Source organism: Mus musculus, chromosome 14 (genome assembly GCF_000001635.26).
Source record: "Mus musculus strain C57BL/6J chromosome 14, GRCm38.p6 C57BL/6J".
NCBI classification, from domain to species: domain Eukaryota; kingdom Metazoa; phylum Chordata; class Mammalia; order Rodentia; family Muridae; genus Mus; species Mus musculus.
Window position 1 is genome coordinate 79,063,178 of NC_000080.6, and position 13,893 is coordinate 79,077,070.

General features: G+C 43.1%; 1 protein-coding gene across 5 annotated transcripts in view; it reads left to right on the plus strand.

The window, feature by feature from the left end:
- Positions 1-13,893, plus strand: part of Vwa8 (von Willebrand factor A domain containing 8) — a 353,253-nt gene that overhangs the window by 214,120 nt on the left and 125,240 nt on the right. For 4 of the 5 annotated variants that reach the window (XR_003950844.1, XM_011245038.3, NM_027906.1 and 1 more), the window contains one exon: positions 1,677-1,828. Coding sequence is in view for 4 of the 5 variants with exons in the window: in XM_011245038.3 (XP_011243340.1) it covers positions 1,677-1,828 (152 nt within the window). In the remaining variant the exon portion in view is untranslated. Of the gene's footprint in view, positions 1-1,676; positions 2,096-13,893 lie in introns of those variants that run through there. The other variant, NM_173758.3, reaches the window with a different exon arrangement.

A 13,893-nucleotide genomic window follows, 5' to 3' on the forward strand; every position in this document is an offset into this window, starting at 1 on the left:
AAAAAGTGTAAACTCTATGTAGCAAATAATGATCTCCAGACAACAGCACAGCCTTGTGACTCTCAAAATCTCTTTGACCTCTAGCCCTCCAAGAAAACCTTACTGAAAACATAGGCAGCTGGGAGGTAAAGGGAGGGAGATTTTACAGTGAGAGAAGCTTCCCTTGCAGAGGAAGAGGTCCTGTTACCTAGCACAGTGGCTGAGGAGCAGTTGATAATAATGGAAGGCTCATTTCAAAGCTGCAAGAGAATAGATCTTAAATGATTATATCCATTAAGATATAATTATGCAAAACGACAAATAGGTCAATTCACATGCTTTAATGACATCATATGCACTACAGAAATATTGCATTATCTTGAAGTCTGAAAACTGACTTGAAATTTTTTATTATATATTATGTTTTATATATAATATATATTTGTTATATATGTATAATATATATGTTTTATTTTATCTGTGTATGTATGTATAATAGATATATTTATATGGGAAGAAAAAGAAAAGCTTATTCTCTGTAGGAGGCCTTGCTAAGTCCAGCTCACCAGCATGGATGCCAGCTCCAAGAGGAAATGAGAGCAGTCAGGAGGGGACCCCCCAGCACAGGTCCAGCTGTGGTGGCTCCTGCCTTCTGAGCTCTGTGTCCAGGAAGCAGCAGGCAGCACCTGCTCCATTTCCTGTCCCTAAGTTCCTCTTCCCCTCCTTGTGCCTTTATCTTTTTTTCCCCATTTATTCATAGACTGTGAATTTTCTAGACATATCTGTGTTGACATTCAACATTTTTTTTAGCTGGTTTGTTTAACTTGGTCAATCTAGTGTGCCCATTTTTCTTTTTGTAAATTATGCTTTATTTAGAATACAGAAAAATGGGTTTTCATACAGGTATGGCATGGTGCCTTGCTCTGTCCACTCCTCCCACCTCTGCTCCTCCTCACTATTCCTCCTCACCTCATATTGGTTCCCTTCTGCCCAAATTGTTCCCTCTGTTCTGTGCATGTGTGCGTGTGTGCGTGCGTGCGTGTGTGTGTGTGTGTGTGTGTGTGTGTGTGTGTGTGTGTATACATAGTTAAAACTGGCTGTGTGTTTAACAGAGAACATTATATTCCGTCTTTCCCTTCCTGCCCTCTTTTGTGCCCTCCTCCTCTCCCCCTTTAAAACTCATCCTCGCCACTCAGAGGCCCCCTTCTACTTGCATGTGCTCTGTGGGCTTGTTTAGTACAGAATCCACATGAGAGAGAACACAGCATGCTTGTCTCTGCTTCTGGCTTACATCATGTCTCATGATCTCCAGCTCCATGCATTTTCCTGTGAGTAACAGGACTTATTTCCTTTATGGCTGCCTAAAACCCCGATGTGTGTACATACTACATATTAATCCAGTCATCTGTCAGCTCACATCTAGTCTGTTTCGTGTCTTGGCTGGCGAATTGTGGAGCAGTAAACAGGTTGAGAAGCCAGCAGAGGGTCTGAGCAGGGCCCCACACCTGAGATACACAGTAGACATGTAAGAGCTGCTAAACATGAGTGTGTGTGTTTCCTTACTGCCTGCTTATCAGACACAGCTAGTGCGTTTCTGCTGAAGTCCATGTGTGTGCTATTGCTCTATAAGTTTTACAAACCTTTATAATGATGTATGCTTTATCTCATAGATAATGAGGAATTTTTTTTCCATACAGAAATTTCCCACTGAAGGCCTCTCCAGTGTGGTTCGGAATGTATTTGACTTCGATTCTTACAACAACGACATGAGGGAGATTTTGATGAACACTTTGCACAAATATGGGATCCCCATTGGAGCAAAGCCTACCAACGTGCAGCTGGCAAAGGAGTAAGGAAACGCACTATTGGTAGAACCTTGAGCATTGTCCTTCTGACTCTTAGACGCTGATAGTCCCTAATCTGCTGTAGACACTACTAAGCTGACTTGGTATGGGAAGCCCTCAGCAGTAGTGTTCTTCAGATGCTACTGTTTGCTGGCTGGTCTCAGTTAAGTAGCATCATTTATAGTCCTGTAAATTAAAGATTTCAGTTTTTATGACTATCCCATGAGTAGATGTAACACACTCAAATAAAGGGGAATATTTGTTTCTTTATCAGTCTCCGTCCTTTTGTTGAATGACTGTGGGTCTCTATTTCATAATCCAGTGCAATTTAGTATACAGGTATGAAAACTGCATAAGAGTAAAATGTTCATTTGTCAAGATGCTTTCTTTAGGACAGACAGGCTTTTAAATATACCAGATTAATGCAGATCTAAGGGTACTCATTCTAGCTTTATAGATGAGAGAGGTAATGAGAAAAATTGGACTCCTAGCACATGGGCTGACAACCCGCCTTTTATATGTTCAAACCAAATATGTTGTTGACCAGATGGTAGTTGGCATCTTTGTCTAAAAAATGTAGGTTACCATAAATTCGCATGAAGCAATCACAGTTCTTAAGGTAAATTACTAGACCTTACTCTACATGAGGCACTATTCAGAATGAGGTTAAGTGTAAGTCAGTGATTAGTCTGGCGATACATGTTTTCCTAAGTCTATATATCATCATTCTTTGAAGTCATAAAAACATCATGGTAGAAGCCAAGAAAAACCAATTACTAACATCCCAAGAATTTCTCAAAGAGAAACAAATATTCCCCTTCTGTGGTAAAAGCGCAGGATGGTGTTATGGTGCCATTCTGAGTGTGCTGCTGTGTGCTAGCAATGAGTCATTTTCTTTCAGGAATTGCAAGTGGGAGTCAGCTGCTCATGCTTACGTGTTTCTATGTAATGCAGTTTTAGTGTTGGTTAGCAGTCCCTATGGGCATTTTGAACAATGTAGTTTCTTGAGTACAACATCTTCTATATTAGAGAGTCGAGAACATGTCTTTAATTTACAAGCTTCTTTTACTCTCATGTCTTTCTTACAGACCCTTCTCTTTCTTTTCACTTGGCAATGGGATGGTTTAATCACTGTTAATAAACTTATATCATTAAGATTCTAGCCCTGTGGAAAGTAGGCTTGTGAATTGCAGCTAATTTCTTCGTGTGTTATTTATTGGTGTAACCTGTGTTAGTTCGGCACATCAATTATAAGAAAATCGTTGACAGTTTCTTTTGGAAGGAAGGCAGAATAATGGCTTGGCTTCTGTTGTCATGCTTATTGTGAAGAGCAGCCCTTGGTGCAGTGGGCTAGCACCTGCCAGGGCAAGAGATTGCTATCTCTGTGCTCACAATGGCAGCTTAGAGAGAAGAGGGTTGAACTTGCACTTGAGATTGGGCTAGACACAGCTGCATAGACCTAAGAATAAGCTAAGGGCAATGTGGAGAGAAGGGAGCTTTGTCTGGGGTAGAGGTGCTTGTATGGTGTGTAGTGTGCACAGTCGTTCAGAGCAGGTTTGTCACCTGTGAACTGTAGGGACAAGACCCACGGGTTCCATAGGATTCTTCCTGGCAGGTTACCAGCCCTGCACTGGAGAAGTCAGGTTACAGGTCAGCAAGGCTTGGGATTCAGTGATGCGTCAGCTATCTTAGACTTCATTCCTAGGTCTACCACAGCTGCACTCAGAGAGTGCTGAGTTTCTCTTCAGGCATAGGATTTTGGAGAAGTTTCTACACTGAATAGAATCCCTGATGATAAAAAAAGGAGAGCATTTTATTATCGAACACCTAAGAATAAAATTTGCTCTTCAGATTAGGGCACTTAGGAGAATGGAAGAGGAAGTGTTGGCAGTAACTGTAAAAGGAGATGTGACATGGACTGTCCTGGTCCAGGCTGGAGTATGTTTATCCTCATGCTCTATTCACTAGGCCCTGCTTGTCTCACAGCCTCTGCCTCACTGGGCCCTGCTTGTCTCACAGCCTCTGCCTCACTAGGCCCTGCTGGCCTCACAGCCTCTGCCTCACTAGGCCCTGCTTCTCTCACAGCCTCTGCCCTCACTAGGCCCTGCTTCTCTCACAGCCTCTGCCCTCACTAGGCCCTGCTTCTCTCACAGCTTCTGCCCTCACTAGGCCCTGCTTGTCTCATAGCCTCTGCCCTCACTAGGCCCTGCTGGCCTCATAACCTCTGCCTCTCTAGGCCCTGCTTGTCTCATAGCCTCTGCCCTCACTGGGCCCTGCTGGCCTCACAGCCTCTGCCTCACTAGGCCCTGCTTCTCTCACAGCCTCTGCCTCACTAGGCCCTGCTTCTCTCACAGTCTCTGCCTCACTAGGCCCTGCTTGTCTCACAGCCTCTGCCCTCACTAGGCCCTGCTGGCCTCACAGCCTCTGCCTCACTAGTCCCTGCTGGTCTCACAGCCTCTGCCTCACTAGGCCCTGCCTGTCTCTCAGCTTTGCCTCACTGGGCCCTGCCTGTCTCTCAGCTTTGCCCTCTAGCAGAGTTTTACTGCTCCCCATGTCTGCAAAAGCAAACAGACTTTATAAGAAGTAACACACATTGAACATCCTAATCTGAAAATCCAAACTCTGAAACTTTCAAGTGTCAAAAGTGTTGCCACAGCTGGACATGGTGGCACTGGCCTTTCTTCCCAGCACTGTGTAGGAAAAGGCAGGGGAACCTCTGTGAGTTCCAGTACAGCCTCATCTACAAAGTGATTCGTAGGGTAGCCAGGAATATGGAGAGAGACCCCTATCTCAAAAATTTAAAAAGATGCTAAAGTGGAAAAAATGTTTACCTAAAGTCACATGACAAGCTAGAGTTAAACACAGATATGCTAAAAGTGTGTAAAATTATGTCTAGCGATGTGAATAAGTTATATACAAAGAAACTTAATGTTTGTACTTGGACCTCATCCCCACATTGTATATATTCCAATACTCAAAACTTCAAATCTGCAAACACTTGTGGTGTCAAGGTTTCCCAGAGAGCTCTGGCCTTGGCCAGTCCAGCCTCTCCCCCACTAGAGGATGGCTGGGTAGTGGATGCACAGACTTTTGACAGTGTTGGATTCCCATTCCTAAGGGAGAAGGGAAAAATGGACCAAGTACTTTAATATTTTCTTTCCATGAATGAACCTTCTTGTTAAAACCTGTTAGTTCTCTTGTTACGTAACTAAGCATCAGCTTGATTGGGCGGGAGCAAAATTCACACTGACTCTAGAACGTGCGGTCACAGCTACACTGAAGATGAGGGCAGGAAAACAATTTAGCCACTGCTTCGTGAGGCGCAGAAGAGAAATGCAGAGGGCATGGGAGCAGAGGGAGGTTTTACATGGTATTGTTATCCATCTGCAGTTCATCTGTCCTTCCTCAATTCAAATCAGAGCATATACGGGTGTTTAATAGTGGTGTTGTCAAGCCAGGAGTTCAATATCACCCTTGGGAAAAAGAGGCATCTAGATCTCTGAGGTGGAGGCCAGCTTTATCTAGACACTGGGTTCCAGGACAGCCAGAACCACACAGCCAGAGCCTATGTAAAGAGAAGAGGAGAGGCTCTATCACTGTAGTGCCCTGTGGTGAAGCACCAGGGAGAAAAGTGCTCTTTTCCTCTCTCTCTTAAATAGTACAGTCTCTACTCCCAGGCCCAGCGTGATAAGAAGAACTTTACTGTTTTGTTTAATAAAGCTGGCAGGCCTATTGGGTTTAGCTTGGGAGGGGGGTTGTTTTGTTTTATTTGTTTGTTTTAGTGGTTTGATCACAAAGTAGCCCCCCTTCTTGATGCACAAACATATTCCCTGATCCTGGCAGCAGGTCTGGCCTGACTTCCAGGTTGCCCTTACCCCTTTCTTCCAGGACCTTCTCTGGATGGTTTTGGTTTTGTTTTATCCCTTTTGCAATTTCCACTACATGAGAAAGGACATGTCAAAGAAATGATAAATGATACCAAAACAGGCATGCTGGCAGAAATGACTTCCAATTAGAAATGTGCTTTAGAGAGAGTATAAGTTTCATTACGTTTTTGTTCAGTGGCTAAATAACTAGTCAGAATTATCAGTGGTGTGTGCCATATGGAGCCATACAGGTCTGCATGCCGTAGTGCCATGGCAGACATGGGGACATTTGGGTTGAAACTAATTGCTTTAGTTTGAAATGCTATTATTTTTATATGTATTGTATGTATATGGTGCCATTTAATTTATGTATATATATGTATATATTACATACATGATAGAACTAGTTGTAAACATCCAAAGAAAAGCATGTACACCATGTACTATAAACACGAGTACCTATGCATATAGTTACAAACCTCCTTAGCATAGATTGCATGTTTGTTCAACTGAGCTCTTATTCTGAAGTTCCTTTGAAGAGTAAACAGTTTGCTAGGATATCAGTGCTTCCAAATTAAAAGGTCTATTTTAGGATAATTTATGAAGTTCGTCGTGTTGGAGATGTATTTTAAAAGGAGAGCATTTTTTCAACCTCCATTTTAAATGACATACACTATTTTATACTAAACAGCAATTAAAACTAAAGAACTGTCATTTCATAAATCTAAAATAAAATGCAGATGCTTGAGGATGCTACAATTACAGCATTTCATTGTCACACTAATGAGATAATGATAATGCAATCATTAGATGGTGGCAGCAGAAGCATGGTAGGTGACAGGTGCCACATGCTCCCCAGGCAGTGTGCGCTGCACCAGCTAAAACAATTCTCAGAGTAAACCTGTTAGACACTTGCACATGCATACACACTGTGCATAAAACTGCATTTGTAAATAAGGAACTTGAGACAGAGACTCTTAGAAATCAGGGACAGAGTTGCTCTGTGTGTGTGTGTGTGTGTGTGTGTGTGTGTGTGTGTGTTCCAACTCCAGTGACAATATAAACAATATTATTGGCAACTTCTGAGACAGTTATTAGAGACTGAAAAAATTTTGTTTGTTTAAAGAAGACCTTACTAAATAAAAGCAAAGAAACTTGTGGTTTTGTTATTCTACTTGGAAGCATCATTGTCTATGACATATAATGAACCGGGTCCTCACACAGGTGTATTTAAGGTTTCCCTGTGAAATGATGGATGCTCTTAGAATAAGACTGAATGATAATCTCCGACATCTCTGTCTCCTGACGCGGAACACAAGATGAACTCTCACTGGCCATGGTCCTTGTGAAATGGATAAACAGGGCTGCCTCTGCTTCTTGCCCTGCCTGTGATGCACAACCTTGAGCCCACATAAGTGGCCACTCTTTTTGCTTCAGATTCATTGCCCTTGACTTGATTTCTCCTCCAGTACCTCTTCATTTTTTCTTAAGCCACTTTTCTTATTGCTAGTTTGTAAACAAAATACCAAGAAACCAGAGACTCCCGTACATTCTACCCTACTGTTTAGAAGTTTTTGTTTTTTGTTTGTTTGATTTTTGTAAGTCTCGATCTCTTGTATTCCAGACTAACCTCTGAGCACCGAGGTATATATCACCTTGAGCATGTGTCACTTTGCCTGTTTCATGTGATGCTGGGAAATCACCTTACCAACTGAGCCATGTCACCCACTCCCAGGAATGCCTGATGATAAATCCCAGGGACCTTTTACAGTCCTATGTGCTGTGTTGTGATACTGAGGCATCAGTGTTGTTTCCAGCCATTTTATCTTCCTGAGGCTCTTCTCTTAGGAGTGTGCTTGTTCCTAAAAGGCATTCTTTGTAAAATGCTTCATCCTCAAGTGTCTTTGTTGAAAAATAAAAATAGCTAAATTGAGAGATCTAACTACGTTTAACACTTCTTTCCCGCTTCTCTTTTTGCTCCATTTCCTTGGATTTTAAGCTTAAGACACTTACTCCAACTACCGTGAACAGATTTGTAAGCCTTGTGAGAGTCTCTCAAAAGAAAAAGGAAACCTGTTAGGTCAGTCAGTGCTTTGTGGCCTTATGGATATGGCTAAAGGCCCTTATGGTTCCAGACATATACAAGTGTTCTCACTAGACAGCTTGCACATCTAAAACCAACTGATCAGGGTGACTGCGCTGTAGAAGTGTCCGCTGCTGCTGGCGGAGCCTTATTAGAGCCTGGCAGTTGCTACTCAGATGTCTTGTTGCTAGGCATTCTCCCACTATTTAATTTAAAATGTTATAAAATCTCACTTTTAAGCTAAATAATATAGCACTGACTTGATGAGTTAGGGAAGTATATTACCCCATGGTTTTATTAGGAGTTTTTGATGGTCTACACTACAAACAATTTAAAATACAGTGGTATCTACCCTTCCCTGGGAGAGGCTTTCTGTACTGTATTTTTTTAGTTTTAGAAAATATATATCACTTCTGCATTCTGGTTTTTAAGCATCCACTGTGTTGACACTGGAATTTTTCTTTTTTCTTTTATTTTAAAAGTTAAGTAAAAATCTCTTTATAAATTGCTCTTTCTTGGGACTTTTGCTTCTATTACAATAAAGCATTTGTCAAACTCCAACACCTCTGACGACAGAATACTTCACATTTCGTCTGTGGCAGATGAGAGATCAAGTCAGCAGGCACTCTGGTATTTCACTACAATAGGTTTGGAGTTGGTATGCATCAACCCAAAAATGTCAACTGGGGATACACAGAATGCTCCCAACCCCCACCCACCACCCAGCGCCTGAACCCAAGGCCGCTTGCATACAGAACACATGGTCTGCCACTGAGCTACCCCCACCCTAACCCCATACAACACATCTTTAAAGCATCAGAAATTTTAGAAGTTGGTATCTTTCAACTCTTGACCACATTCCCTAAGAGCATTACAAATATCAACTCCCTTATTCTACTACATGTACATGTGTGTTGGGATTTGTCTTACACATTAAGGAACCAGGGCTTAGTTCCTTGAATAATGTAAGAAATGATATAGCTAATAAATAGCAGGATAGGGCATTCAACCATACTCCTTCTACAATGAAATTTCAAAGAAATTTCCCTAATAGCTACAGAAAAGGTACATTTTTTACCTATTTCTTATCCATTTTTTTCTTCTTATAAGATCCTAGGCACATTTTTTTTGAATGAATCAACTGCTTAGTTTATTTTGTTTTGTTTTTTACCTCTTTTTATATATTCCAGATATTTGTCCTCTGTCATATATATAGCCAACAGAGATTCTCTGGCATCTTCGGGCCTCCTCTTCTCCAGGTTGTTTCCTTAGATGTGCAGCAGGTTCTTAGTTTCATGAAGTCCCACTTGTTAGGCATCCCCACACCTTTGTCGTGTGGGATGCTGCCTGTGTCCTCTTCCAGCTTTTGTGGTGGTTCAGGCTTCAGGTTTAGGTTGTTGAGACACTCAGGGCTAGGTTTTGCGCAAAGCAATAGATAAAGGTCCAGTTTCGTTCTTCTGCATGTGGACAGCCAGTTTTTCCAGCACCATTGGTTGGAGGTCCATTGTTTTCCAGTGTTTATTTTTGGCATTTTTGTCAAATACTAAATGGCTGCAACTATGTGGACCATGTGGGGGTCTCCAGTCTTGTTCCATTTGCCTGCATGTCTGATTCTGCGCCTGTATTTTCATTGCGGTGGTTCTGTAGTAGTCTGAGGGGATAACCCCTCCAGTGTTGGTCTTTCTTCTTAGGATAGTGTTGGCTATGTGAAGTCTTTTGTGGTTCCATGTGATTTTTTTCCTATTTCCTTCTAGACCCTAGAGAAGAATATATAGGATCTGACTGGGTAGAGAAGTTGAATGTGGGAGGTCTAAAATGTTTCATTCTTTGAGACCTTCAAGCAATGATTATATCTATCCTCATTTTCTCCGTTAGCTTCCCCCAAGTCCCTCTAGCACACATTTGTAACTTCATCTGCCCCTATCAGATAGGATCTCACTATTTAGCCCTGGCCAAGCTCACTATGTAGACCAGGCTGGCTTCAGACTCAGAAAGATCTGCTTGTATCTACCTTTTGACTGCTGAGATTGAAGGTATAATACCACTACATCCAGCTGTCTCTCTTCTTTTCAAAGAATGCACTAAATCCAGTCGATGTTGTCCACATTTATAAATGGGCAACCTATCAGTAGCTACAGAAGAAAAAATTTCCCCTTTGTTCCTAATTGCTCCTTGGGTGTGGTGGGGCCTTGTGAGCTCCTACCCCATCCACACTGGAATTTTGGCTGGCTTGATCTTGTGCAGGTAACCATAGCTACAATGTCATGGGTACAAAGGCTATGTCAAGTCCAGATGACAGCATTGCATAGCGCCCCTCCACATCTTTTGACTTTTACCTCCTTCTCACCTCTTCTTTTGGGGCGTGTCTGAGTTTTGGTGGGGTGAGAGGTTGAGGGTATGGATAAGGATGCTCCACTTAGGCAGAGCGCACACTGTCACTCATTCTCAGCACGGTAGCCAGCTGCATTTCCACAGACTTGGCCTTGTATTCCCTTGCTGTAGTGTAAGGGTAGCTGCACAGCTGTTTGATTTGATTCTTTATTGGAATGGGGGAAAATAGTTAAATGTGCCCTGCCTACAGAGAATTTTTGAGATGTATAGGTCTTAAGCAGTCTCACATCATTATCCTTAGTCCTTTAAGCTTTTGTAGGTGAGGTTTTATAAACTCATGCCACCTAGTCCTATAGAATGCCCCTTATACAAGCCTGTTAGGGCCAATTTCACACTTGCATGCAAGTAGGCTGCACCCTTTGCTGAGATTCTTCTAAGCGAAGAAAACATAGTAGTCAGAACACATCGGGGAAGATTTGCCCCTTCGAGAAGAGGAAACAAATTGGTCCAAAATGCCAACCATTCGTTCACTCATTAAACAGACATTTTCCATGTGCTGCTGGGGTGGGGGTGAGGGGACACCATGTGAGAGCAAGAGCCTCAAAGGTGAGGAAGACTCAGTGTGGTCTTAAGTAGGTCACGGTGACCGAGAAAGTGGTCAAGAAAAAGTGGTGTGTGTCCTGCTGTTGATGTCTGCCAGTGGGAAAATGGGGCAAGCCCATGAGGGTAAGGAAGCCAGAGCTATGCAGAATTCTTCTGTGTGCCTGGATACATCCAGGAGGGAGAGCAACTCAAGCAGAGAAATTTAAGCAGTTTTAAAATGACATTTTATTTCCCATAAACCTGCTGGAGAGTGTGCATGGAGGCCGAGGAGAGTTTGCTGGTGTGAGTCAGTTTTCTCCTTCAACCGAGTGGGTCCTGGGGATCAAAGTCAGGTCACGCGCAAGAACCTTTACCCCAATGGGCCCAAAGGTAAAGAAAATGCAGGTGTATTTTGAGGTGCAAGTACTTTGTGAGTGGCAGTGTGAGGTGATGGATGGGGGGTAAGGCTGGGCAGAAGAGTCAGAATGGCATGCGTGGCAGGAAAGGGCGCTTTTCATTGTCCAAAAGTGAGGAAGTGCACGGCAGCAAACCTGAGCATAGGAAGGCTCGGTGGGGAGCAGCAACGGGCATCCCTGTGGATGAAGGAGGGCCTAGTTATCTGTGGCAAGCTAGGAAAGAGAAGACAACATTGAGAGAAGGAGGCAATCAGTGGACCCTAAATGAACCCTCACTAATTAAATAAAGCCTGGACCCTACTCAATGAATCACCAATTAACTAAATCAGAAACATGTGCTATTGATGTGTTACTTCCAATTGCTTTATTCTCAGGCGGGTTGTCCCTCAGTGGTTCTGTCCTCTGGGAAATTCACGAAGTTTCTACATTGCCAGTGACAGTGGCTGGAGTTTCACTCCCATACATTCTCAGAGATGATTAGGAAAGAACACAAGATTTGGAACCACTAAGATGTAGTTGCTAGAGCAGATGACAGAGGAAAGGAAGGCATTTTCTTTCCAGGGGGAATTGAAAAAAAGATGAAGGAAAGTTTAAAGCCAGCCTCCAGACCTGCAGCCTGGTGGCAGCCTCCGAGAGAGACAGCCAGAGACCATGGCTCAAGCTGTCAGCATCTGCTTTGGCTGGAAGGCAGGACAGCTGCCCTGACGCTGCACGGTCATTCTGGAGAGGAGGAGGTGTGTTAGGAAGTCCCGGCCAAAAATAGCAGCTCCACCCAATCTTCCCATCTTGCGAATCCAGATGACAGCATTTCTCGGTGACCTCGGCAGGCTCTGGGTGGCAGAGGTACATTTCGTAAATGAAACTAACAACTAAGTGTAGAGTCAGAAATACAGAAGAAAATACAAGAGCATACTCGCATACATACTGTGTTCAGCAAAACAATGTAAAGTTGCCAGGGACTTGTGAGCTGTGGGGAAGGAGATAAGTGGATGCTCACAGTCAGCTATTGGATGGATCACAGGGCCCCCAATGGAGGAGGTAGAGAAAGTACCCAAGGAGCTAAAGGGAACTGCAACCCTATAGGTGCAACAACACTATGAACTAACCAGTACCCCGGAGCTCTTGTCTCTAGCTGCATATGTAGCAGAGGATGGCCTAGTCAGCCATCAATGGGAGGAGAGTGAAGACCATATGCCCCAGTACAAGGGAATGCCAGGACCAGGAAGTGGGAGTGGGTGGTTTGGGAAGCAGGGTGGGGTGGGGGGTGATATAGGGGACTTTCGGGATAGCATTTGAAATGTAAATGAAGAAAATATCTAATAAAAAAAGAAAGAAAGAAAAAGTTCTTGGCCAAGGAGGATACTACTGGGAATTTGTAGTAGTGCCCATCACTGATATTTTGTGTTTAAATTCGGCTTTCTTTCTCTGTTAAGCATGTGGCTGGTGTGTGTAAGGGTATATGGGGGGGGGGCACTTACAATATAGCCCATGCTTCTCTGGAAGACTCTAGGTAGTCTATACTAGCTCAGGCTTCTGCCTTAACTTCCTAAGTGTGATAGGCACATGCCACCACGCTTAACCTTGTGCTGAGTTTTTATTTTATTAAGTAAAAAGAAAATAAAAGATTTCATAGATTCATTTCTAATCTGTTCTCTCCAGAGTGGTATTCTCTCCACTCTGTTAAATTGGAAAGTTACCGACTCTATAAGACTTTTCAGAGTTTCCTATGTGTAAATTTGTGTGGAAACCCTGAAGGGCAAAAGGTTGATTTTTCTTTTCCGAGAATGAAATTCGAGGAGGGACTCAAAGGTAAATAATATTTGGATTGTGGCTTTAAAAAAGGGATCTCCAAGATGAGTGTGCTGGTGCACGCAGCAATCCCAACACTTGGGACTAGAGGCAGTAAGATTGAGATTCAAGGTCACCCTCTGCTTCGTGATAAGCTCCAAGTTACCCGATCGAAAGGAAGATGGGGAGATAGCTCACTGGAGAGGCTGCAGCAGGATGAATGGAAATGGCCTTCAGGAGGCATTAAACTTCACATGTTCAGGGAATAGCAAAAAGTAGTTTGAGCTAAGGCTGAGTTACAGGGTGGCCTGGAGCAAAAAGGGAAAGAGCCAAGTGGGAAGTGTTGGTCAGGAATGGTCTGTGAGAGTGCAGTAAACTCACTGTTGGATCTTAAGATGGTAGGAGGGAAGGAGGCCAGGAAAATTGGAGGCACTGTCTTTCTTCTCAAAGATGGTAGTAGTTGTTGAGTTTCTGGGATGGTGGAACTACCCTGAAGTGTTCCATTATCCCCATAAACATTTGTAGTTCTTGTGGTAAGGAAATGTCTTAGGAATTGTTGATAATAGGTATGCCAACAACTTCCAATTGCATAATGGCCCTAGAAAGATCCAAATCTTCATATGTTTTCTCTCAGACTCCAGAAATAGTGTTGGCAGAGGTTCAGAGGAGGCAGAAATTTGCCAGAACATGTGCTTTAAAAGCCCACCCCCCCCCCTTTTTGGAAGTTTTCCTGAGACAGCTCTCACATGTCCTTCAGATGATGTTACCTAACTTTGCTGGCCGTATGCGTCGTGTTATGGCTTGTCCGTGTCCTTTCTCTAATGCTCCAAGTACTATAATTTGACCCAAGTCATAACTCGGATATGCACCTTTCTCTTACTCAAAACTCTAAGTTTCAGAGCTCTGTCACTGCTTCCACGAGGGATTAGGAACCAGCACAACACATGCACTAAAATACATCATTGTTTTAAAACACATAAATTCACGAATGACACTGAAAATAA